The sequence below is a fragment of the Nyctereutes procyonoides genome, unplaced genomic scaffold (assembly GCF_905146905.1).
Source record: "Nyctereutes procyonoides isolate TBG_1078 unplaced genomic scaffold, NYPRO_anot_genome, whole genome shotgun sequence".
NCBI classification, from domain to species: Eukaryota; Metazoa; Chordata; class Mammalia; order Carnivora; family Canidae; genus Nyctereutes; species Nyctereutes procyonoides.
This window is the reverse complement of record NW_026575082.1, coordinates 115,556-142,577: the sequence shown is the minus strand read 5'-3', so window position 1 is coordinate 142,577 and position 27,022 is coordinate 115,556. Positions and strand designations below refer to the sequence as shown.

Below are 27,022 nucleotides of genomic sequence, written 5' to 3'. Positions count from 1 at the left end.
TGTCATTTCCAAATATCTTCTCCCATTCTGTAGGTTGTCTTTTAGATTTGTTGATTGTTTCTTTTGCTGTGCAGAAGCTTTTTATCTTGATGAAGTCCCAAGAGTTCATTTTTTATTTTGTTTCTCTTGCCTTCATGGATGTATCTTGCAAGAAGTTGCTGTGGCCAAGTTCAAAAAGGGTGTTGCCTGTGCTCTCCTCTAGGATTTTGATGGAATCTTGTCTCACATTTAGATCTTTCATCCATTTTTGAGTTTATCTTTGTGTATGGTGTAAGAGAGTGGTCTAGTTTCATTCTTCTGGACATGGCTGTCCAATTTTCTCAGCACCATTTATTGAAGAGACTGTCTTTCCAGTGGACATTCTTTCCTCTTTTCCCAAATATTAGTTGACCATAGAGTTCAGGGCTCATTTCTGGGTTCTCTATTCTGTTTCATTGATCTATGTGTCTATTTTTGTGCCAGTACCACACTGTCTTGATGATCAGAAGTTGTAGTACAACTTGAAATTTGGCATTGTGATGCCCCTGGTTACTCAAGGTCTTTTCTGGTTCCACAGAAATCTTTTTTTTTTTTTTAAGATTTTATTTATTTATTCATGAGAGAGACAGAGAAAGAGGCAGAGATACAGGCAGAAGAAGAAGCGGGCTCTGCACAGGGAGCCTGATGTGGGACTCGATCCCAGGACCCCAGGATCACGCCCTGAGCTGAAGGCAGATGCTCGCTCAACCACTGAGCCACCCAGGCATCCCTGGTTCCACACAAATCTTAAGATTATTTGTTCCAACTCTGTGAAGAAAGTCCATGGTATTTTGATAGGGATTGCATTGAATGTGTACATTGCCCTGGGTAGCATAGACATTTTCACAATATTTATTCTTCCAATCCATGAGCATCAATATTTTTCCTCAGTTTCTTTCAGAAGAGTTCTGTAGTTTTTAGGGTATAGATCCTTTACCTCTTTGGTTAGGTTTATTCTAGGTATCTTATGTTTTTGGGTAAATGGGATTGACTCCTTAATTTCTCTTTCTTCAGTCTCATTGTTAGTGTTTAGAAATGCCATTGATTTCTGTGCATTGATTTTGTATCCTGCCACACTGCTGAATTGCTGTATGAGTTCTAGCAATCTTGGGGCAGAGTTGTTTGGGTTTTCTATGTACAGTATCATGTCATCTGCAAAGAGGGAGAGTTTGACTTCTTCTTGGCCAGTTTGAATGCCTTTTATTTCTATTTGTCTGATTGGTGAGACTGGGACGTCTAGAACTATGTTGACCAACAGTGGTGAGAGTGGGCATACCTGTCGTGTTCCTGGTCTTAGGGGAAAGGCTCTCAGTTTTTCCCCATTGAGAATGATATTCTCTGTGGACTTTTCATAAAGGGCTTTTATGATATTGAGAAATGTTTCCTTTATTCCTACACTTTGAATAGTTTTGATCAGGAATGGATGCTGTATTTTGTCACATGCTTTGTATCTATTGAGAGGATCATGTGGTTCGTGTCTTTTCTTTTACTGATGTGATCTCGCATGTCAATAGTTCTACGAGTGTTCAACCACCCTTGCAGCCCAGGAATAAATCCCACTTGGTCGTGGTGAATAATGCTCTTTATGTACTGTTGGATCCTATTGGCTGGAATTTTAGAATTTTAACATCCATGTTCATCAGGTATATTAATCTGTAATTCTCCTTTTTGGTGGGGTCTTTGTCTGGCTTGGGGATCAAGGTAATGCTGGCCTCATAGAATGAATTTGGAAGTATTCCTTCCATTTATATCTTTTGAAATAGCCATAGTGGAATAAGTATTATTTCTTCTTTAAATGTTTGGTAGAATAACAATCAGCATTTTTAAGGTATCTTTGCAACTTGCCATGAGACCCACTGCCCACATATGATCACTTTGTCTAATACTGCAAGATGCTATGTAACTTGTGATTCATGGCTAGCCTCATTGCCTAGCTGACAGGCTGGCTCCTCTGAAGGGCAGCATAGGCCCTGGGGTTGACAATGTGGATTACCAGGTCAGGGAGATCTATATCTCTGCCATCACCAGCTCAGTGCCATCTCTTCAGACTGTGGAGGGACACTCCAGTTGTTTGAGTGTCCCCAGCTGTAAACTGTAAAGTCACTGACAGGGTTAAGTTGATGAATGCCTGTACAAAGCACATTTCTTCCAGGAGTTATTGGTGGTTGCTGATGTCACCAGAATGTCTGTAATGACTGAATGGGGAACTCATGCTGCTATGCATCGTACGTATGTTTAGTAATGTCAGGGTGAGAAAGGATGAATGGCAAATTTGCAAACCTGGGCATATTTAGGGAGAGATGTGTAGGAAGTATTTGGAAAACCTTTTTCAAAAGGACTTAAAAAGAAGTTTCTAGATCTAAGATGCATCCATCTCCCATCTAATACAACTATAATTTCATTATTTGAAATGACCTACACATGCTTGGGTTTGAGTCCATTTTCTCTCTGCAAAATGGGGATAATGCTATTGGCTACGTGTGATGATTAAGTGGAAACATATGGCACAGGATAGGCTCTTGCTAAATAGCATTCCATTCTGAGGGCTGAGTTTCTGCTCATCATCAACACCGCTAACCTCTCCAACATTTAGAACACAAGTGAAAAATATTAAATGCAAAGAAAAGTTTTTATTCTTTGATATATAAAACCAAGAAAACTTTAATGTGTAATACAACATAGTTTTTTTGTTTTGTTTTATTTTAAAAAGAAAATGGCAGAAGATATGGTACAAAAATACACTGAAGCAGCTGTTCCAAGAAATTCAGAATTCCTAAAATTATGAACAACAGCATACAAGTCTGAGGAGGCTTCTTTTTTTTTTTCTTTAAAAAATTATTCACATTTACTTAATTTAAAACATGGTAAGAAATATAATGTTCCTTCTTGGTAACAGATCCAGTTACTCAACAAGATATTCAATAACCAGCAATAACTTAGTAAAAGAACATTTCATTTCTGATAGTAAGTAGCACTAGAGTTTTGATTCTATACTTATTGTAGTAAGAAAAAACCCACTTCTGACTGCTTAGATGCCAAAAAAAGATGCTCATACAGTTCACTGGAGCCCGTAAGTTTGGGTGCATTTGGACTCTCTGCCTAGACCTCAAAGGGAGAGCATCTCTGGTCCTCCCTTTGCTTAGGAATAAAACCAACAGTGATCCCGGTATACAAATAATAACATCAAACATAGGTGCAGGAGACCACAACTACTCAGTAAAAGCTATTTCTACCCAATAAATAGTTTCCAAAAGAAAAATAATTTGCTTTTACACTTAACGAATTCAGGAAAAATGGAGATGTTGACATAGGGTTTTCCGTTTGTTAGCAGCAGGACAGTTCTGCCACCGACCAGCAGGGGTTGCTGTGCCACAGAAGAAGCACTGCCTAATCTCCCAGAAAGGCATCCTAGAAAAATATTTTTACCTGTATTTATATGAAAGCTTTGTTTGGTCAAAGTTCTCGAAGTATAAGTGTAATATTTTCTCCTCGACAGTGGACTCAAACAAAATACACTTCATGTAAAACTGGGTCAAACATGAATAAATCTTTAAAATTACTGAATATATAAAATATTTCTGGAAGATCAAAAGGAAGTGACAGTGAATTTAATGTGTTAAAAATAATTAATTTTCATGTGACTTGTAATTTAAAAACAGAGATAATAGAAACTATACAACCAAATGACTGAGCTTTCAAAGGCATATCTGGGGTTTGTGGTAGGTGGATCCATCCTTTCTGCTGACAATATTTCAAAAATTGCCCTCAATCAGTCTACAAGACTAGTTTTTATCTATATTGGCTTTTGGTCAGAGAAGTATTGCTGAGCATACAGTGCCATCCAGCAGAGGTGGCGTTTGCCCTCAGAGGCTGCAGACGAGCCGCCTCTGACCACCTGCAGGCACTGCCGGACTGTTTCACACCAGGTCTTTTTTCCAGGGATGTCTGAGGGTTCAACACCCACTGGGCTATCTGAAATAGAGCTGTAAATAATGTGAAAATTTGAGATTCATTGTTTATAGTCCTACCTGTTAAAGGTTTGGTATGTATTGTTAGAAACCAGTCTCTGCAAGTCAGCCGGTGCGCAGTAAAAAAACAGTGCTGACCCGACAGGTTGTTTTTGCACAAGTCACGTTAAAAACACAAATTTGACTATATTTAAAAAGTAATTTTAAAGCTTCATTTATAAAAGTATTTTTAAAAATTTCTAAATGAAATCTTTTCTGCACGCAGTCAGATCCTTTCTGCCATTTCGGGAAAGTGCTGGCACCTACCTCGGCAGGACGCAGACTGCAAATGAGTGCGTGTGATGTTCTACGCAAAAATTCTGTAAAAATAGCATTTGTATCTTCCATCGGCAGGTTTGAATAAAGCAAGCCTGGGGTGTGGGCCAGGAGGCGGGATGGACGAAGAGCCCGGGGGCTGTCTGCCGGGCGGCCCCGGGCCTACAGCGTGACCGCGGGGCCGTGCTCCTCCACCGCCCCTGGGGGCAGCGGCAGGGCCAGGCTGTGGCGCGGGTCTGCGCGCAGTGAGCTGAGCAGCCGGTGCGCCGGGCCCTCCCTGCCCAGCCCGGGGCCTGCGCCGTTGACCCGCGCCTGGCTGCCCGGCGGGGGCGGCGGGGGCGGCGGGGGCAGCCTGGGCACCGGCCGCGGCCCCAGCACGCCCTCCAGCACCACGTCGGGCTCGTCGTCGCTGTCCACGTCGTCGGGCTGCAGGCGCAGCAGCGCGGGGGCTGCGGGCAGGCTGTGGCGGCTGGCCCCGCTGTCCGAGGAGCGGCCCGAGCCGCCTGCCACGCGGCCGCCGCGCACCACGTTGTTCCTCTGGTTGGCCGGCTTGACCGTGACGATGAGGTTGTGGCTGTTGGCGATCATCATGTCCGTGACCTGGTCCAGCGTCTTCCCCGCCACCTCGATGCCATTCACCTCCAGGACCTCGTCATCCACGGCCAGCAGCCCGGTGCTCTCGGCCAGGCCACCGGGCACCATGCGCGAGATGAAGATGCCAGGCACCTTCTCCAGGCCCTGCGGGGCCACGCGCACGCTCGTGCCATCGCGGATGTAGAAACCCAGCGGCTTCTGGCAACCGTGCCTGTACAGCCTCACGCGGCGGTGCGTCTCGGGCAAGATGTCTACGTCGATGATGGAGGACACCGGGCGGAAGTCGTGCGGCAGGCCGATGTGCAGGTGCGGCCGCCGGCGGGGGCCGTCCTCACGCAGGGCCAGTGCCTTCCTCCGGCGGGACAGCGAGCCGGCCCCGAAGCTGCCATGCTCGGCCTCCTCTGAAACAGCAGAGGGGACGATCAGGGTGGGGCACAGTAGTGGAGGGTGGGGGCCCTGGGCCCGCCACTCTGCTGCCCACCTGTTGGCTGGGCCCCGGGCTGCCAAACTCCCAGGCACTGAGCACCACAGTTACCTCTGGCTTCCGTGGACTCCCAGGACTCTCACCCACATGCCTAGCAGGTCTCAGCCTCCAGGATGCTATGGAGAGACTTCCTGAGTTGTTTCACTGAGTCCGCAGTGATCCTGCATCACTTGAGCTGGCCCAAGAGTTCAAGTCCGATCCCTAAAGTTAGCTCTCTGCAACTCTCCAGAACCACCCACAGGCAGTCGACAAAATGAATGAAAGGTGGAGAGGAAGAAACAAGAAACTGCAATAGATGGAAAGTTTAAATGCCTGATTGGACTTTGGGACGAGGGCAGCTCAGGGAGCACCAGGACTCTCCCCCACCCCAGCGACCACTGCAGGGGCAGAATCTGGCTGACAGGACTATTTTGGGATAGTGGAGTCTGCTGAAGGCTTGCAACTGTCCAGCAGAAGGAGCCAGTTCTGGTCTATTCTAGCTTGGAGCACAGGGGCAGCTACTCAGCCCTGCGGCAGGCAGCTGTGCATGTGTTTCAGGAGCCGCCTGCTGACGCCTGCTGATGCTCTTCCAAGAGCAGAGTCTCTGCTCTGACCACACAGGTGCAGATACAGAGGCTGCGGCCACTGCTGTCGCCCCTCTGGCTCCAGCTCGCGTGACTGCAATGGCACTGAGAGGGCGGGTGCCCCCTGATGCCCCTGTGGTTTCTCACTTTTCCCCTTTGGGAGCCATACATTAGGACATTCAGAAACAGCTGCACACGTGGGAAATTAGGACGGATGGTGCCTGCCCAAGGGAAGGCTCAGAGAAGACCCCAGAAGACACTGGGTTTGCACCTTGGGCTGATCCTCGGGACAGAGACAGCCTGCCACCATCCAAAGAATGATGACAACAAAATAGCAAAGCCTGGGAAAGGGGGGTGGGGAAGGGGAGTATGATTTCCAGAGTCACCACATCAGGAGATTCAAATGTGCCGTGTTCAGCCAAAAAATCACAAGGCACAGGGAGTTTGGCCCATTGAGAGGAAAAAGGGAATTCTACAGAATCTGTCCCTAAAAAAGACCTGATGTCAGATCTACTGGTCAGATGTTAACATGAATGCCCTGAGACCGTGGGGCTGAGAGTAGAGGAGTCTGAGCTCACCTCCTCCCACGGACACACAAGGCATCCACCACACAGAAGGCAACTCAGCCCAAGAACCTGAGGCTAGCAGGACAACTCTTCCACAGCCAAGGACAGAAAGAAAAAGCCACACCAAGAAGGGCAGGAGGGGCAAAGACTGAGTCAGGAAACAAATTCCTGGCACATGACCCACATGTGGGACGGCTATCACAGTTGCAGAGGTCCTCCCTGAGGACTGATGGCATCAAGCCCCCAGGGTGACCCTGTAGGAGGAAGACGAGCCCTCCTGATGTCTAGCTTTGAAAATCAGCAAGGCTCAACCCCGGGAGCTTTGAAAACCAGTGGAGCCTAACTCCAGGAGAGCAGGGCTGCTTTTGGAAGGCTAGTGTACTGTATCACTTGGCTTCAGAGCCAGTACAGAGGCAGCAGTCTGAGAAGTGCCTGGAGTGTATGTAAGGGAGACTTACTGACAGATTTTAGGGCATGTGTTGCAGGGGCAGGAATCTGCAGGTGCTTTCTTTGGGAATGGAAGTGCTGATGGACACTACTGTTCTTGCCCTCTTTCAGCCTAGCTGGCCAGGCACCACTACTGGCACTCTCCATCTAACCTGCTGGTCCTGCTTGCCTGGCCTTGGCAGGCACTCCTCCACCTGCCACACCCAGGGGGTAGCCCCAGCTGGGACGGACACTGCTGCACAGGGACTCCTGGCCCCAGGATGGGGGACAGCTCCCCCTACCAACATACTCCCAGCAGCCCACCCAGGGGACAACCCTGAAGCACATGCTTCTGGTGACCAGAGGGGACTATGGCCCCAAAAGACATCTTTTGTGTGAGTCTATCACTTCAAGACCAGGAGACATAGCTGATGGATCTAATACATAGAAATAAACACAGAATCAGACAAAACCTCCGAAAAGGACCTAAGGAAATGAAGATAAACCACCTTCCTACTTGATAAAGAATTCAAAGTAATGGTCATAAAGATACCCACCGGACTTGAAAAAAAGAGTAGATGAACTCTGAGAACTTTAGTAATGTGAGTATTAAAAAAGTTGAATCCAATAAGTATAATGAAAATTATATCAGATAAAACAAATAGCAGATTTGAGGATGCAGAATGGATCAATCAATGATCTGGAAGACAGTCATGGAAAGCACCCATGCTGAACAACAACAAAAGGAAAAAATTAAATGATGAGACAGGTTAAGGGCTAAGTGTTTAAAATTCATGGGACAGGGGTCTTAGAGGGAGAGGAGATAGAGAAAGGGATAGAAAACCTATTTGAAGAAATAATAACTGAAAACTTCCCTAACCTGAAGAAGGAAAGGCATCTAGGTCCAGGAAGCAGAGAGATCCCCAAAAAGATGAACCCAAGGAGTTACATACCAAGACATATGATAATTAGAATGTCAATGTTAAACAGAGAATTTTAAAAGCAAGCAAGAGAAAAGCTACTAGCTACGTAAAAAGGAAAGCCTATTAGACTGTCAGTTGCTATTTCAGCAGAAACTTTGCAGGGAGGAGTAATAGGCTATAGTCAAAGTGCTAAAAGGAAAAAACCCTACAAGAAGAACACTATCCAGCACGGCTATCATTCAGTACTGAAGGAGAGATGGAGTTTCCCTGACAAACAAAAATTAAGAATTCCTAACTACTAAGCTGGCCTTATAAGAAACATTAAAGGGACTTCTATAAGTGGAAAAGAGAAGGCCATAACTAATCAGACAACAAAAAGACATTAAAGGCATTCAAATTGGCAAAGAAGTCAAACTCTCCCTCTTCGCCGATGACATGATACTCTACATAGAAAACCCAAAAGCCTCCACCCCAAGATTGCTAGAACTCATACAGCAATTTGGTAGCGTGGCAGGATACAAAATCAATGCCCAGAAATCAATGGCATTCCTATACACTAACAATGAGACTGAAGAAAGAGAAATTAAGGAGTCAATCCCATTTACAATTGCGCCCAAAAGCATAAGATACCTAGGAATAAACCTAACCAAAGAGGTAAAGGATCTATACCTTAAAAACTATAGAACACTTCTGAAAGAAATTGAGGAAGACACAAAGAGATGGAAAAATATTCCATGCTCATGGATTGGAAGAATTAATATTGTGAAGATGTCAATGTTACCCATGGCAATTTACACGTTTAATACAATCCCTATCAAAATACCATGGACTTTCTTCAGAGAGTTAGAACAAATTATTTTAAGATCTGTGTGGAATCAGAAAAGACCCCGAATAGCCAAGGGAATTTTAAAAAAGAAAACCATAGCTGGGGGCATCACAATGCCAGCTTTCAGGTTGTACTACAAAGCTGTGGTCATCAAGACAGTGTGGTACTGGCACAAAAACAGACACATAGATCAATGGAACAGAATAGAGAACCCAGAAGTGGACCCTGAACTTTATGGTCAACTAATATTCGATAAAGGAGGAAAGATGAGCCACTGGAAGAAAGACAGTCTCTTCAATAAATGGTGCTGGGAAAATTGGACATCCACATGCAGGAGAATGAAACTAGACCACTCTCTTGCACCATACACAAAGATAAACTCAAAATGGATGAAAGATCTAAATGTGAGACAAGATTCCATCAAAATCCTAGAGGAGAACACAGGCAACACCCTTTTTGAACTCGGCCACAGTAACTTCTTGCAAGATACATCCATGAAAGCAAGAGAAACAAAAGCAAAAATGAACTATTGGGACTTCATCAAGATAAGAAGCTTTTGCACAGCAAAGGATACAGTCAACAAAACTAAAAGGCAGCCTACAGAATGGGAGAAGATATTTGCAAATAACATATCAGATAAAGGGCTAGTTTCCAAAATCTATAAAGAACTTATTAAACTCAACAGCAAAGAAACAAACAATCCAATCATGAAATGGGCAAAAGACACGAAGAGAAATCTCACAGAGGAAGACATAAACATGGCCAACAAGCACATGAGAAAATGCTCTGCATCACTTGCCATCAGGGAAATACAAATCAAAACCACAATGAGATCCCACCTCACACCAGTGAGAATGGGGAAAATTAACAAGGCAGGAAACAACAAATGTTGGAGAGGATACGGAGAAAAGGGAACCCTCTTACACTGTTGGTGGGAATGTGAACTGGTGCAGCCACTCTGGAAAACTGTGTGGAGGTTCCTCAAAGAATTAAAAATAGACCTGCCCTACGACCCAGCAATTGCACTGTTAGGGATTTACCCCAAAGATTCAGATGTAATGAAACGCCGGGACACCTGCACCCCGATGTTTCTAGCAGCCATGTCCACAATAGCCAAACTGTGGAAGGAGCCTTGGTGCCCATCGAAAGATGAATGGATAAAGAAGATGTGGTTTATGTATACAATGGAATATTACTCAGCCACTAGAAATGACAAATACCCACCATTTGCTTCAACGTGGATGGAACTGGAGGGTATTATGCTGAGTGAAGTAAGTCAATCGGAGAAGGACAAACAGTGTATGTTCTCATTCATTTGGGGAATATGAATAATAGTGAAGGGGAATATAAGGGAAGGGAGAAGAAATGTGTGGGAAATATCAGAAAGGGAGACAGAACATAAAGACTTCTAACTCTGGGAAATGAACTAGGGGTGGTGGAAGGGGAGGAGGGCGGGGGGTGGGGGTGAATGGGTGACGGGCACGGAGGGGGACACTTGATGGGATGAGCACTGGGTGTTATTCTGTATGTTGGTAAATTGAACACCAATAAAAATTAATATATTAAAAAAAAAAGAAAAAAAAAGAAAAAAAAAAGAAGGCCATAACTAGAAGTACAAAAATTATGAAAGGGAAAAATTTCACAGATAAAAAGCAAAAACATAGTAAATATAGTATATTAATGAGTTACAAAACTAGTATGAATATTAACAAGCAAAGGTGGTAAAATAAATTATATCTATAAAACTTAGGGATACACAAAATAAAGTGAAATACATCATATCCATAAATTATTTTTTAGAGTGCTTTTGACTTAATATAGATTGCTGTATATATGCTATACATATATCATGAATCTCATCATAACCACAAGCCAAAAACCAATAAATAGATACACAAAAAATAGAGAGGAATCCAAGTATAACACTGAAGAAAGTCATCAAATCACAAGGGAAGAGAACAAGAGAAGAAGAGAGGAACAGAATTATATCAGAAAACAGTGAACAAAATGGCAATAATTACATAACCTATTGATAATTTAATGCTCCAATCAAAAGACATGGGGTAAATGGATTAATAAACAAGATCCATCTATATATTGTCTGTAAGAGACTCACCTTAGATCTAAAGACACACACAGATAAAAAGAGAAGGGATGGAAAAAGATATTCCATGCTAATGAAGCAAAAAAAAAAAAAGCAACTGGGATAGCAATACTTATATTGAACAGACTAGACTTTGAAATAAAGACTATAACGAGGGATCCCTGGGTGGCGCAGCGGTTTGGCGCCTGCCTTTGGCCCAGGGCGCGATCCTGGAGATCCGGGATCGAATCCCACGTCGGGCTCCCGGTGCATGGAGCCTGCTTCTCCCTCTGCCTGTGTCTCTGCCTCTCTCTGTCTCTCTCTGTGACTATCATAAAAAAAAAAAAGACTATAACGAGACAAAGAAGGGCATCGCATAATGATAAAAGGACCAGTCCAACAAGAGGATATAACAATCACAAACATGCATGCAACCTGAAGCAACTAAATACATAAAGCAACTACCAACATTCTAAAGGGATAAACTAATAATAGTAGGAGACTTTAGCACTTCACTTGCATCAATGGATAGATATTCCAGACAGAAAATCAATAAAGAAACAGTGGCTGTAAATGACACATTAGACCAGATGGACCTAACAGATATATGTAGAACATTCCATCCCAAAGCAAAAGAATATACATTCTTATCAACCACATGTGGTGCATGCTCCAGGACAGATCATATTTGGTCACAAAACAAGTCTCAGTAAATTTAAGAAAATTGAAATCATATCAAGCACCTTTTGTGACCACAATGGTATTACTAGAAATCAAATGCAAGAAAATGGAAGAAGCCACACACATGTCAAGGCTAAGTAACATGCTACAAAGGATCAACAAAGAAATCAAACGAAAGAAAAGTTCCTGGAGACAAATGAAAATGGAAACACAGTAATTGAAATTCTTTAGGATACAGCACAAGCAGTTCTAAGAGGGAAGTTTATAGATACGCCTACCTCAAGAAACAAGAAAAGTCTCAGACAATCTAACCTTACACCTAAAAAAGACTATTAAAAAACCTAAAGCCCAAAGTTAGCAAAGGAAGTAATAAAAGATCAGGGTGAAAATAAATGAAGTAGAGACCAAAAAGATAATAGAAAAGATCAATGAGGGGGTCCCTGGGTGCCTCAGCGGTTTAGCGCCTGCCTTCGACCCAGGGCATGATCCTCGAGTTCCAGGATCGAGTCCCACATCGGGCCCCCTGCATGGAGCCTGCTTCTTCCTCTGCCTGTGTCTCTGCCTCTCTCTCTCTCTCTCTCTCTCTCTCTCTCTCTGTGTGTGTGTGTGACTATCATAAATAAATAAAAAAATAAAATAAAATAAAGAAATAATGCCTGAAAACTTCCCAAATTTGATGAAATGCATGAATATAAACATCCAACAAACTCAGCCAACTCTAAGATGAACTCAGATCCACACCTAGACAATTACAATCAAACTTTACAAAGACTCTTGAAAGCAGCGAGAGGGGAGTCACCATATATGAGGAGCCTCATCAGATGATCATTAATCTCTCATTAACATTTCTCATCAGAAACTGGTGGCCTGGAGGCAGTGGGCTAATATACTCAAAGAACTAAAAGGGAAAACCTGTCAACCAAGAATCATGTATCCAGCACACTGTTTTTGCAAAGTGAAGGAGAAATTCACACATTCCCAGATAAATGAAAGCTGAGAGAGTCTGTATCACTAGACCTGTTGGGCAAGAAATGCTCAAGGGAGTCCTGCAGGTGAAATGAAAGGCAACTAGACAGTAACTTGAAGCCATGTGAGAAAATCAAGGTAAGTCCATGGGCTATTACAAAAGCTATTATTGTAACAACAGCCTGTAGCTGCTGTTACCACATGGTTTAGACTAATATATTTAAAGGATAAACATTATTTGTCTAAAAGCTGGTATTATTGTAACTTTGGTTTGTAATTTCAAATCTTGTTTTTTACATAACATAAAAGACTAATACATTTACAAGAATTATCAGTTTATGTTTCTGGTCACGCAATGTATAAAAATGTAACTGACAACAACTACAAGAGATGGGGGTTGTAGAACTGTTATGCTTTGTTACTTAAATTCTGTTGCTATAAGTTAAGTTTAGAATGTTATATCCATAAGAAGTTCGATGTAATCTCCATGGTAACCACCAAGAAAACAGCTACAGAATAGACACAAAGGAACTTAAGAAGTGATTTAAGTATTTCACTACAAAAAATTTAACTGAAAAGAGAGGAATACAGGCAATGAGGGAGGAAAGAGCTATCGGGTGTATAGAAAACAAACAGCACAAGGACAGAAGTAAGTCCCTTCTTACCAGCACTTTATATGTAAATGAATTAAGCTCTTAAATCAAAGAACGGATTGGGATAATAATAAAAACACATGATCCAACAATATGCTGTCAACAAGAGACTCACTTTTGACCCAATGACACAAACAGAAAGTGAACAAATGGAAAAAGAGGTTCCATGAAAATAGTAACCTTTGGAATGGCTCTACTAATGTCAGACAAAAAGACTCCAAATAAAAAAGTTACTCAAGACAAAGGACATTATATACTAATAAAGGGCTCAGTGGAGCAAGATAATAATAATTACAAACATTTACACACCTAGCGACAGACCATCAAAATATATGAGGCAAATCCCAACAGAACTGAAGGCAGAAACAGTTACAGAGTAACAACTGGAGACTTCAGTGCTCCTCTCATAATAATGGATACAAAAACCAGATGAGAGAAGTAGGCAAATAGAGGACTTAATGCAATAAGCCAAGTGGATTTAATACATACATGTAGAACCCTCCACCCAGCAAGAAGAGCATACTCGATTTTCTCAAGTGCACATGTGACACTTTCCAAAACAGACCAAATGTCAGGCTACAGATTAAGCCTCAATAGATGTTAAAAGATATCTTGTATGCATGGTGTCTTCTCTGACCACAACATGACAAAGTAAAAATCAGTAACAGAGAACTGGAAAATTCACAGAAATGTGAAAACTAAACACCACTTTATAACAACGAATGGATCAAAGAAGAAATCACAGGGAAGTTAGATAAAAACTTAGATATGAATGAAAACAAAACACAACATACCAAAACTTATGGGATGCAGCAAGAGCAGTGCTAAGAAGGAAATTTATAGCTATAAATGCTTGCATGAAAACCAAGAAACATCTCACATTAGCAACCCAACTTTACAACTTAAGGAGCTAGAAGAATAAGAACAAACTAAGTTCAAAGCTACCAGAAGAAAGAGAATAATAGAGATTAGAGCAGAGATATACAAAGTACAGAACAGAAAAACAATAGAGGAAATCAGTGAAACAAAAAAATTGGTTCTTCAAAAAGATCAACAATATTGATAAACCTTTAACTAAATGGACTAAGGAAAAAGACTCAAATTACTAAAATCAGAAATAAAAGTGGGGACATTACTACCATTTCTATAGAAATAAAATGGATTTTAAGAAAGTACTATGTGTAATTGCATGCCAATAAATTGGATAGTCTACGTGAAATGGACAAATTTCTAGAAACACAAAACCTACCAAGACCAAATCATGAAGAAATAAAAAAACCTGAATAGATCTATAACTAGTAAGGTGATTGAATCAGTGATCAATAATCTCTCAACAAAGATAAACTCAAAATGGATGAAAGATCTAAATGTGAGACAAGATTCCATCAAAATCCTAGAGGAGAACACAGGCAACACCCTTTTTGAACTTGGCCACAGCAACTTCTTGCAAGATACATCCATGAAGGCAAGAGAAACAAAAGCAAAAATGAACTATTGGGACTTCAAGATAAGAAGCTTTTGCAAAGCAAAGGATACAGTCAACAAAACTCAAAGACAACCTACAGAATGGGAGATGATATTTGCAAATAACCTATCAGATAAAGGGCTAGTTTCCAAGATCTATAAAGAACTTATCAAAGTCAACACCCAGGAAACAAACAATCCAATCATGAAATGGGCAAAAGACATGAAGAGAAATCTCACAGAGGAAGACATAGACATGGCCAACAAGCACATGAGAAAATGCTCCGCATCACTTGCCATCAGGGAAATACAAATCAAAACCACCATGAGATACCACCTCACACCAGTGAGAATGGGGAAAATTAACAAGGCAGGAAACAACAAATGTTGGAGAGGATGTGGAGAAAGGGGAACCCTCTTGCACTGGTGGTGGGAATGTGAACTGGTGCAGCCACTCTGGAAAACTGTGTGGAGGTTCCTCAAAGAGTTAAAAATAGACCTGCCCTACGACCCAGCAATTGCACTGCTGGGGATTTACCCCAAAGATACAGATGCAGTGACACGCCGAGACACCTGCACCCCGATGTTTCTAGCAGCAATGTCCACAATAGCCAAACTGTGGAAGGAGCCTCGGTGCCCATCGAAAGATGAATGGATAAAGAAGATGTGGTTTATGTATACAATGGAATATTCCTCAGCCACTAGAAATGACAAATACCCACCATTTGCTTCGACGTGGATGGAACTGGAGGGTATTATGCTGAGTGAAGTAAGTCAGTCGGAGAAGGACAAACATATGTTCTCATTTATTTGGGGAATATAAAAAATAGTGAAAGGGAATAAAGGGAAAAGGAGAAAAAATGAGTGGGAAATATCAGAAAGGGAGACAGAACATGAGAAACTCCTAACTTTGGGAAACAAACAAGGGGTGGTAGGGAGGTGGGCGGGGGGTGGGGGTGACCGGGTGACGGGCACTGAGGGGGGCACTTGATGGGATGAGCACTGGGTGTTATTCTATATGGCAAATTGAACACCAATAAAAAACAAATTAAAATAAATAAAATCTTTTGTATTTCCTTGGGGGGGAAAAAGTACAGTCCTGGACCTGACCGTTTCGCTGGTTAATTTTTTAAAATTTTTTTATAAATTTATTTTAAATAAAAAAGCTTTTGCATCAGTTGAGATGGTCATTGACTTATTCGCTGGTTAATTCTGCCAAACATCTAAAAAAGAAATAATACCAATCCTTCTCAAACTTCTCAAAAAATTCAGAAAAGAGAGAATATCTCCTAATTAATTCTAAGGCCAGCATCACCCTGATACCAAAGCCCGACAAAGACACAGACCAATATTCCTTATGATCACTGATGCAAAAGTACTCAACAAAATATTTGCAAACAGAATTTAGGAGGTATTTTAAGAAGATTATACACCATGACCAAGTGGATTTCCCCCTGGAAACTGTGAGGACAGTTCAACTGAACTGTGAGGACAGTTCAACACGCAAAAGTCAACATGATTTACCACATCAACATAATGAAGGGAAAAACACATGACCATCTCAACTGATGCGAAAGCTTTTTTATTTAAAATAAATTTATAAAAAATGCAAAAAAGCTTATGACAAAATACAACACCCTTTCATTAGAAAAATATTCAACAAAACTGGAATAGAAGGAAACTATCTCTGCATAAAAATTTACATATGAAAAATTCATAGCAAATAGAATACTCAATGGTGGGGAAAAAAGCTTTTCCTCTAAGAGCAGGAAGACAATATTGACTCCTTCTCCGACTTCTATTCAAAATAGCACTAGAATTTCTAGCCAGAGCAAATGGCAAGAAAAAGCTACAAGATGAATCCAAATTGGAAACGAAAAAAATAAAATTAAGTCTGTTTGCAGATGATATGATTTTACATGTAGAAAATGCTGAAGACTCCATAAAAAAGCTATTAGAGCCAATAAATGAATTCTGCAAAGAGGCAGGGCACAAATACAGTACACAAAAAGCAGTTTTCCTACACAAGCAATGAATGATCTAAAAAGAGTATTACAAAAATAATTCCACTTAAAATATCATCAAAAAGAATAAAAGATTTAGGAATTAACTTGACCAAGGAGGTGAAGACTTGTACAATGAAAACTACAAAATGCTGCCAAAAGAAATGAAGACATAAACAAATGGAAACATACCCCATGACCATGGACTGGAAGACTTAATGTTGTTAAATGTCAGTACTACCCTAAATGCTCTCCAGATTCAGTGGAATCCTTATCAAAATCCGATGGCTTTTTTTGTAGAAATAGTACTACTCATCCTGAAATTCATACTGAGTCTTAAAAAAATCCCAACAGCCAAAATAATCCTGAAAACAAGGAACAAAGCTGGAGGACTTACACTTCCTGATTTTAAAACTAACCCCAAAGCTCTATTAGTCAAACACAGTACAGCACCGGGATAAAGGCAGAGCCACCCCTGGGGCAGATGGAGAGCCCGTGGGCAAGCCCCCATGGATGTGGTGTGTGGGGTAAAAAGCGTCTTTTCAACAAATGGTGCTAGGAAAACTGGACATCCACAGAAGAAGAATGAAGTTGGACGCCGACTTAATGCCACACACGACAATTAACTCTAAATGGATCAGAAACTTAAATGTAGGACCTAAAACTATAAAACTTAGGAGAAGATACAGGAGAAAAGCCTCAGGACACTGGATTTAGCAATGATTTCTTGGATGTGACACCAAAGGCAGAGGCGACAAGAATAAAAAGACAAACTGAACTCTGAAAATTTTAAAAATGTGCATCACAAATGTGATCAAGAGTGAAAAGGTAATGGGCTGAATGGGAGACAACGTTTGCAATTCGCATATTTGATCAGGATCTATATCCAGAATACAGAAAATGCCCCAAACTCAATAACAGGATCCCAATTCAGAAATGGGCAGTTTGCAATATATGCAAATATCAAATAACTCCTGTAAACCCGGTATACACATATTATACACTAACTGTATACCTGAACTAATATAATGTATGTCCACCATTTCTCAATTGAAAACACAGTTATGGTTATGGCAAAACAATAACATAAAAAGGCAAAAGAGGGATGCCTGGGTGGCTAAGTGGTTGGGCACCTGCCTTCCGTTCAGGTTGTGATCACGGGATCTGGGATCTAGTCCCACACTGGGCTCCCTGCGAGGAGCCTGCTTCTCCCTCTGCCCGTGTCTCTGCCTCTCTCTGTCAGTCTGTGTCTCTCATGAATAAATAAATAATAAAAAATCTTTAAAAAAAGGCAAAAGATTTAGAAACATCTTGTCCAAACAAGATACACAAATCACCACGAAACATTCAAAGATGCTCAACATCATCACTGGTAATTAGGGAAATGTCCACAGCATCCTTATTCCTAATCGCCAAAAACTAGAAGCAACCCCAAATGTGGTTGTAACCACACAATGGAATGTTATTCTGCCTCTAAAAGGAGGGTGCTCCTGATGCCTGCTATGACGTGAGTGACCCTGAAGGACACTGTGCTCAGTGAGATGAGCCAGAAAGACAAGCACCGCAGGTCCCATGAATACGAAGTACTCAGAGGAGTCACAGTCCCATGGATGGAAGGCGGGGGGGGGGGGGGTGACACCAGGGCAGGGGTTCATGTTTCAAGGGGACAGAGTTTTGCAAGATGGAAAGAACTGATGGGGTGGCAGTGAGGGTGGCACGAGTATGTTTAATTCTACTGAATCCTATACTAAAAAGTCACTAAGATGATCAATGTTATGGGCATTTTATCTCAATACAAAAACCTTAACAATCCAAAACATTCTCCTGGGTGACAGCATTCCATGTCCCCTTCTGAGGAAGTATTCCAGCCTGGTCACCTTGCGTCATGTGGGTGGGCTCAGGGAGGGGGCAGCCCGTGACCACCACCTCCTTTGTCTTCAGCAGTATGGATTTTCAGAACTTATGCCACCTGACCAGGGAAATATGTATATTGTGTACATGTGAGCAAACAATCTGTGCGGGGAACGGGAAGCCCTGGGGCCACTGAGAGCGGGGTGCACTGCAGCTTCCTGGAGTACTTACAGGAAGTCCAGGGCGGGGTGCTCTCTGACGGGGCCACATTCATGCCTGTGTGTCCCCACCACTCCTGCAGAAGAGGGCTCCAGGCCCCAGGAGCTTGCACGGGGACAGGACACTGGCCTCCAGGGTCCCTCCACTTACCCCACTGCCTCTGTTCTCTGTAGGTCCTGTCTCTCACCCACAGGTCACTCATTCTTTTTCTAGGTTAGCAGACATAAGCACCCAAGAACCAAAGTGCGAGCTAGCAGTGCAACCTAACTGAAGACTCGGGAGGGAAAGTGAATCACTCTTACTTAGTTTTGGTTAGTAAGTGACAGGGCAACAAAGGGGTGGAGCAGAAAACAGTTGCTCCTCCTGATAGTCACTCAGATGTTGGTGGTGGCCAAGGAAGCGTCCTGCCCACATGCCCAGCTCAGACCCTCCTGGGCATCGGGGGCTGCAGGTGTCATGAGACCCCAGGAGCCACCTGGAGCACCCACCTGCTTGTGCAGGATGGAACAAACACCAAGTGAACTCATGAACCAACCAGGGCGACTGTAAAGCAAAATTTTTAAAAATCAAAAGAACAGGAAGGAACCAGGCAGGTGACACTGGGATGCCCTGAAGAAAGCATTTCCTCATGTCGGAAACACATCTTGTTTCATGTCATTTCTGCCTTGTGGCTGCACAGGAAAAATACTCTGGGACCCAATGGACGTGGCTCCCGGCACAGCTGGGGGGGGGGGTCCCACAGCTGTGTCCATGTTTGGCCCCCGACCCAGGGCATCTGCTGCACCTGACAGCCTGCCCTGTCTGCCTGGGCCCAAGTCTGCTGCTCCCCTGACATCCCCTCACCCCTCCCCACGCAGTGGGCAGAACCCTCACGGGCACCCACGAAACCATCTGCATGTCAACCCCGGCCTTTCCTCGTTTACCTGGATGCGAAACAAAAGATGGACCGATTGGAAGGAAATCAGCCAAGAAGCCTGAGCAGAACAGCTGGGTGGGAGAAAGAGGGAGGAGCAGAGGGGTCCACAGCACCTGTGGGAGCCACCACAGAGCACCCATCAGTGCCTATCAAACAATTTCTCCCCGTTTCATCCCCCGGAAATGTGTAGCTCAGTCTCTAGGATGGGCTGCAGGCACAGAACCACGAAGGGAGAGGACCGGGTCCTCAGGGCCAGGACCAGGGCTGGGCGCCAGCCTGCAATGTAATGGCCAAGTCCATCGGTTGGTCGATTGCACCACTGAGTTACTGTCATTTCTTATCCACATCAACGTAGCAAGGGCCTCGCTTTTTTTAGAAAACATGATTTTAAAATTGCATTTGTAATATATGAGTGTGTCCTGCTCTTGTCCACAGCTGTGATCCCTGATGGCTGGGGTACCTGTCACACACGCACACGTGCGCTATCTGCGCCTCTGTCATTTTACAGGAATGGATCTTGCTCTGCACTCCGCCCAGCAGCTGCTTGTGCCCCTTCATCTGTGGAAGGGTTTTGGCTGCTGCTGATGGCCCACACTGGCCTCTGGGAACCTTATGTGCTCAGCCCTTGCTCATTGACCCCCAGTGTCGGGAGTCCCTGACCTGAAGAAACCAGGAAAGCAGACAGCGAGACGTGACTCCAGATAACGCTGTCCGGGAGGAGCCTCAACAGGACCCCACACTGGACCTCACAGGACCAGCAAAGGCTGGCACATCCTCCAGGGAGGCAGGTGGAGAGGTGAGCACGCAGCTGGGAGGACGGTGGTCCGAAGCTGTTGCCGGGATGTGGCTCAGGGCCTGGGACAGAGTGGGCTCCCCCAGACTAAAAACTGAGCCTCAGCAGAGGCACTTGCCTCCATGACCAGCTCGCCCTCCCAAGCAGGCTGACCCTGGGTGGAACCCACATCAGAAATGGCAGCTCCTGTGGCCAGGGAACTTGGAGATGTGTCCATGGATAACATGGGAACAGCTCCCTAAAGGACAGCAGTCCTCACAAGCTCCTCCAGCAGCTGAGCACCGCATGTGGCCACCAGCCCACCCACAGCCCTTCCTGCGGGTGGGGCCGTGCCTGAGGCTCGTGTTCCGGGAGCTGCAGCAGGCCACGCACTGCTCAGGAGCTCAGAGCTCCAGAGGCCAAGCCCTAGAGCAGACGCTGGGTGGCCTGAGGTTGGTGGGAGACGAGGCTAGCCCTGGACCAGGAAAGACAACCGCCAGGCACCTCCGTGTGCGAAGGATTCAAGCACGAACTCAGGGATAGTGGGGGGCGGCAGGGGCTGAGCCAAGATGACCGAGGTGCTGCCTGAGGCCCTGTCCACACCCCTGTCTCCCAGATCCAATCTGGGGCTGCACCAGCACCCGTCCCCTCCTAAAGCTGGCTCATCCAAGCCCCAGTTCACCTGACTCCCTCGGGCACGTTCCCTCCGGCAAGCCTGGGTGTGGCTTGCTCAGTCCCTGTGGCACCAGGGTTGGGCCCACCGGCAGTGGGCACTCTGCATGTGATGCACAGCTGACTCAACTGGGGCTCCGGGGACACCTCACCTGTGCACCCAGCACCAGCCTGCAAGTTGGGGCACGGAGGACATGGTAAAACGGGGCTCCCCACCTAGGCAGACAAGGCCTCCAAACAGCAAAAGACACGTGTGGCCCTCTGCTCCCAGAAGTGGGTGTGTATCTCTACATGTGACACCACGTGAGGACACGCCGTGGGGCAAGGCGCACATGGGGCCCGAGCCCCGGCTGCTCTGTTTATACCGCAACTGCCACAGATGAAAGCCAAGACCCTGCTCTCCAGAGGCCAGAGGGGGCAGCGTGGAAAGACACATTCAGACCCTGGTGCCCTACCCCATCCACCACCACAGGAGACAGCAGACGCCGAGAGAGGAGCCCAGTCGGGTCAGTGGAGGCCACGAGGGGGCCTGGGTGTCTACCCCGTGCCCGGGGCAGGGGGCGCAGTAGACAGTCCCAGGGATCAGCCGGGCTCCCCCTTCTGGCTGGGTGTCTTCAGCCCCACCTGGGCATGGATATAATGGCACAGGCAGAATCCAAATAAAAGGTGAGACCACATGCACGTTAGTCACCTGCAAGCAGGAGGGGCTGCTATCCTGCAACTGCCTGGCTGCGTGCAGCACACAGAGGAGAACCAACAAGCTGGCAAACCCTGCAGGAGCTGAAAGGGGAGTCCAGAACCTTCTGTCTGTGGCTGACGTCACACGTCCACAACATGCCATCAACCACCGGCCCGGCAGGCGTTTCCAGAGCAGCCAACCAAGGCGGAGCACACACTGCTTTCACCCGCCTAGGGGACAGCCATGAGGACAGACCGACTCCCAGCCACTTCATGCTTCAACACATGCTGAAAGGTGGAAACCGCCATGTGTTTGCTGACCATGTTTCTGATTCATGAGCTCACCCCAGATATAAGTAAGAGAGACCACAGGAAAATCTCTGAACACTCAGAAAATAACACCCTTCTGCATGATCTCCAAGGGAAAAAACCAACAGTGACCAGGGTGAAAATGAAACAGCACAGGAGAGTGTGCAGGACACTGCTCAGGGGGGCGTGATGCAGCAGGTGCCGGCACTGGGGCCCCACACCTCCTAAGCCCAGAGAGAGCACACAAAATGAGCCTAGGAGAGGCAAGGGAAGAAAATTACAGACAGGAAGGGATTCCATGAAGGTGAAACAACAGAGAAAAATCAATGACATTAAGAGCCGGGTCATCCTGTCACAGTGTCATGGGGGCAGAGTCATCCTGTGGCCCTTCCCCCTGAGTCCTTGGTCCTTCTCCCTGGGTCTCCCATCCTCCTTCGTCAGCTCCCCTGTTCTTCTCCGTTGGCTCCCCGTCCTCCTCTGTCAGGTCCTTGGCTCTTCCCCTGGGTCCTGGGCCACTGGTGCCCCCATCTGTGCTCCAGGTCCTCTAGGGCTCATTCATCACTTCTGTTCCTCCAGTACTTAGCCTGCTAAGCGTGTCTTCCAGCTCCACCACGGCCTCTCCTCCCCATCTGCCGTATGAGCTCATGAGGCCATCCAAACTCCTTGCCATGCCAAGGCATGTTAGCACGACTGCTAACGTGTTCTTTCCACCTTAGAGTTGGAATCCGTTGAACTTAAAGGGGCATCCCCTCCAGGATATTTTCTCTTCTTGTCTAAAGAGCTTCTAAGACTTTCATATTTGAGTATTTTTTGTAGGGTCCATATTGTTGTTCATTAACACTGTGAGTGCTAGGTCCTGGGCCTTCTTGGACACTAACAGAGGACTGGGTGTGAAGGACCCACCTGACAACAATATAAAGTATAATCCCATCCAACTTCACATTTTAATAAGTGCTTTTTTAAAAATGGTGTTGAATCACTAACCTCTAGGAAGCTGCCAGAAAATGCTATCATTTATCATTTCCACTTATTTCCTGAGTGACAAAGCTACCACTTTGTCACCATCTGGACTTGTAAACAAATGCTGAATCTTCTGGTGTGTTTCTCCTCTGAAATGAAGGCAGGCCTGCTAACAGTGCTGACTGAGGCCATATGTCAGGTTGGCACCAGTCATTAACTACTGTGTTCCTGCTCTCAGCTGCATCTACCTCAAATGACATACGCCCGGCAGTCCCAGCCCCATGTCTGGGAAAGCCCACCTCACTCTGCCAGCGAGGCAGGACCGTCTGGGGGCATCTGTGTCTGGCAGGTGCTGCTGACCCACCCATGTCCACAGCCCGAGGGCACCAGGAGGACTCCTCATCCTGGTGGGAAGTTCTGGAATTAGGTTTTTTTGAGATGGGCAGACGGTAGGCAGGAAGGCCAGGGAGCTGTGTCATCTCAGCATAGATGAATTATTAGTGTTTTCAGGGTTTTGAGCTGTGCTGATGTTCTTAGTCAAAGGCTGTTCTTTCTAGCAATTCATGTACAGAAATACCAACTACTTTCCTTTTTTACCTGACTATGAGAAAATTACTGTAACAAAAGCCGGCTTGTACTTCCAATAATACACTACAAATTTTTTGTTCAAGACACTATTAATTCCATGCAAAAAGCATATCAGCATGAAGTTGGCAGTCTCGGAGTTCCTTAATCCTTTCTCATGCACAATTTTGGTTTTGACGCTTCCTTGAACAACATGTACACCAGGGTTTCAACACTAAGATTGTTAACCTGTTCTCATTGATGAAACACGCTAGCCCTACCAGATAAATACTTAAACTGAATGTTGGTATTAATTATCCAATTACACATATGCACTTACACATACTTCCCCCTCCATTTGAATCTAAAGACCAACAAGTTCATATGGTAGGCAGTTAATTACAACCTCTGTGTCGAGGAGGTGACCTTGGGCCTGCCCCTTCTATTGTGAGGTGTAATTAGTTGCTAGATAAGAAAGCACACAACTGCTCAATGCCAGCTTAGTATTTAAAAACAAACTAATGTTTTCAATTTTAGTTAAATGTCCTCAGCAGAGATTATCACAGGAGTGGGGAAGACTGTGGCTCATTTCAACCCATCCCTGCTTCTTATAGCCACCCAGCATGTGCATCTGTTCTCAGTGACCTTTGGGGGAGCAGTGCCATGCACAAGTGCAGGCCCAGCAGGGGGTTCAGGGCTTGAAAACCCACAGCCAGAGGGCCCTGAGCATGCCCTGGGTGATGTGGGTCCTTTCCTGATGCCACAGCAGCCTCCTTTATTTAAGGACCCTACAACACCTGTAACATCTGACCTTTATCATGCTGGCAGGACTCAGCATCCAGCCCTGACCCTTAACCCTGCATGTCTAGCTGCCCTGGTTTATTCATCAGCACCTCCAGGAAAGTTTGAGCAAATGTAAAGGTGACCCAAAATGTCAACACATTGGATGCTTATTACTTTTTGGTACAAACAGGTCATTAGAAATGAACACTGCAAAAAAAAAAAAAAGAAAGAAATGAACACTGCAGTAGCAGGTTCTCTGCTACAGTTTCTATCCTGGGAGCGCCTCATCCCACTGGAAAACACATGTAAGCATAAGGTGGGCAGCAAGCACAGGTGCAGAGACCTGAGCGGGGCTCCTCAGAGGGGTGGATGGGGTCCCAAGAAGGGCCTCCACAATGGGCTGTGGCTGTAGACACACTGGACAGGGTGGGGACACCACAGAGGGTCCTGCGATGCAGCCTTGCCATCGTTGCCCACCTTGCACCCCTCTCCAGGAGGGAGGCATCTCAGGCCCCTGAAACATGTTTGTGTTGGTCAGAGCCCTCCAGGGGAACAGACTGATGGGACACGTGCGCACAGGGTGGGGGTGTGTGGACACACAGGTTTATCACACAGTGGCACTCACAGAGGTCCCACAATCTGCATCTGTAAGCTGGGGACCCCGGAGAGCCCACGGTGCACCAAGCCCCACAGCCCAAGAACCAGGGCACTGATGTCCCAGGGCCCTGACGATGACCTGGGGCACTGACGATGACATCCTGGGGCACTGACAACAACGCAGGGTACTGAAGACGACCCAGGGCACTGACAATGGCCAAGGGTACTGATGACGTCCCAGGGCACCGACGACAACCCAGGGCACTGACAACCTGGGGCACCGATGACAACCTGGGGCACCGACGATGACCCGGGGCACTGACCATGACCCAGGGCTCTGATGACGACCCGGGGCCTTGACGATGACCTGGGGCCCTGATGATGACATCCCAGGGCACCGACAATGACCCAGGGCACTGACAACCACCCGGGGCACCAACGATTACCCAGGGCATCGACAATGACCTGGGGCCTGTCCCAGCTCAAGCCAACAGAGAATTCGCCCCTCCTCCATCCTCCTGCTCCATTCAGGTCCAGTGGATTGGGGACTGGATGTGCCCCCTCCACACTGGAGGGGGTGGTCTGCTTTGCTTGCTTCCAGAAACACTCGGGGGACACACCCAGAAATATATTATGTGAGGCTGGTTGCCTATCCCGCAGCTCCCTAGGCTCCAGGGCTCCTGCCTGCTGCTCTGGGCCTTGGAGCTGCTGCTGCCGAGTTCCAGAAGGCGGCCTAGGATGAGTGTGTGCAGGGCCTGCCTTGTAAACAGGGCCATGCGGTGTTTTCCACAGACCCTGGGTTGCGCGAGTCTGACTTCAGCCTGAGTGATGCCCTTGGTTCTTTGTCTGACTCTGACATCAAGGAACTGAGGAGGGAAGACAACCTCAGCACACGTGGCAGCTGTTAGGACGGTCTCCGGGCATCGGTGGGAGGCAGAACCGTGCAGACGGCCTCTCAGGAAGAGGGAGTGTGGGCGTGGGGTCCCCAGGTGGTGGGCCGGCCTGGCATCTCCTCGCACCCAAGAAGCCTGTCCTTCCTCCGTCCAGTGAACCATGGCCAAGGCGTGAAGGCACACGGCTTCTGCTGCGTCCAGCACGTGTAGCTTCCCCACGCGTTTACACAGAAACCGTCACATATGAACTTCCTTAGTCAAGAATGCCCAGCTGCTTAAAAACAAAATTCATTACAAAGAATAGCCCATTCTTAACATTCCAACATTAAAATAGTTTTTATAAGAGCAAAACCGTCAGCCTCTTTATGCCAAGTGATATGTTAAATCTCATGTTTTCTATGAAGCGAACAGTTGAGGGAGATTTGCAGATGCAGCCAAATGCCCACTCGCCCCTCCCCCGCCGTGTCACATTTTCACTCCAATCATATTTTTTTCTCTACTTCTATTTCCAGATGTCTTTGACAGGAAGAGAGAGAGACACTGGTCCCACTTTCCCCCAAGCAAGCCCGAGTGCGCAGGTGGGCACAGGTGCTGGCTCTCCCTGTGCCCGGGTTCAGCCAGAAGGGTTCTGATGGGGGGGGACAGCACCAACCCCTTGGAGGAGGCAGGTCTTCACCAGCTGCCCAGCTCCCCTGCTCACAGCACAGAAGGAACTATTTGAACCCGCGACACACATATGGGAGACACGGGGACACCTTTGTGACAGGAGCTTCTGAGAGTCATCTTTAATTGGAAATGTGTGACATAACAGTGTTGCAGGGCCTGGCTTGAGTGCAGGCGGCTGATGGGCATGGATGTGCTGTGCTCATAGGGCCTCTCCACCAGGGACCCTTTCTGGGCACACACACTGAGCAGCTGAGCCCAGCGGGGTCACAGAAACCCAAGCCCACCAGGACCCTGACGCTGCACCTGGGACCTGGGTGGGAGCCACTGGCCTAATGGCTGACCTCGGGGCTGACCTCCGGGACATGTGCAGTGTCTGCCTCCAGGTTCATGGACCTGTCTGAGAATTTTGGTGACAACCTTAGGAATGTTCTTGCTGTAACTGCAAGCATGACAAAAAGATCATGACAAAAGTAACCAGAGGTAGCAGCCCTGCCTGCTCAGCTGCATCAACGGCTGAGGTACACCGTGTGCTGTGGCTCCTCCACCCCATGGACCCCTGTAACACAGCAGGGAGGGTACAGGTGGGGCTCGGGCTCATCTACAGACATG

At 46.0% G+C, this 27,022-nt stretch overlaps 1 protein-coding gene across 1 annotated transcript in view; it reads right to left on the bottom strand.

The window, feature by feature from the left end:
- Nucleotides 1–2,628: 2,628 nt before the first annotated feature.
- The window catches only part of LOC129514473 (partitioning defective 6 homolog gamma-like), an 80,473-nt gene continuing 56,079 nt past the window's right edge, over nucleotides 2,629–27,022 (bottom strand). Inside the window, exon 3 of the mRNA XM_055333042.1 lies at nucleotides 2,629–5,296. Within this exon, the coding sequence (XP_055189017.1) occupies nucleotides 4,464–5,296 (833 nt within the window). The 3' untranslated portion in view covers nucleotides 2,629–4,463. The remainder of the gene's footprint in view (nucleotides 5,297–27,022) is intronic.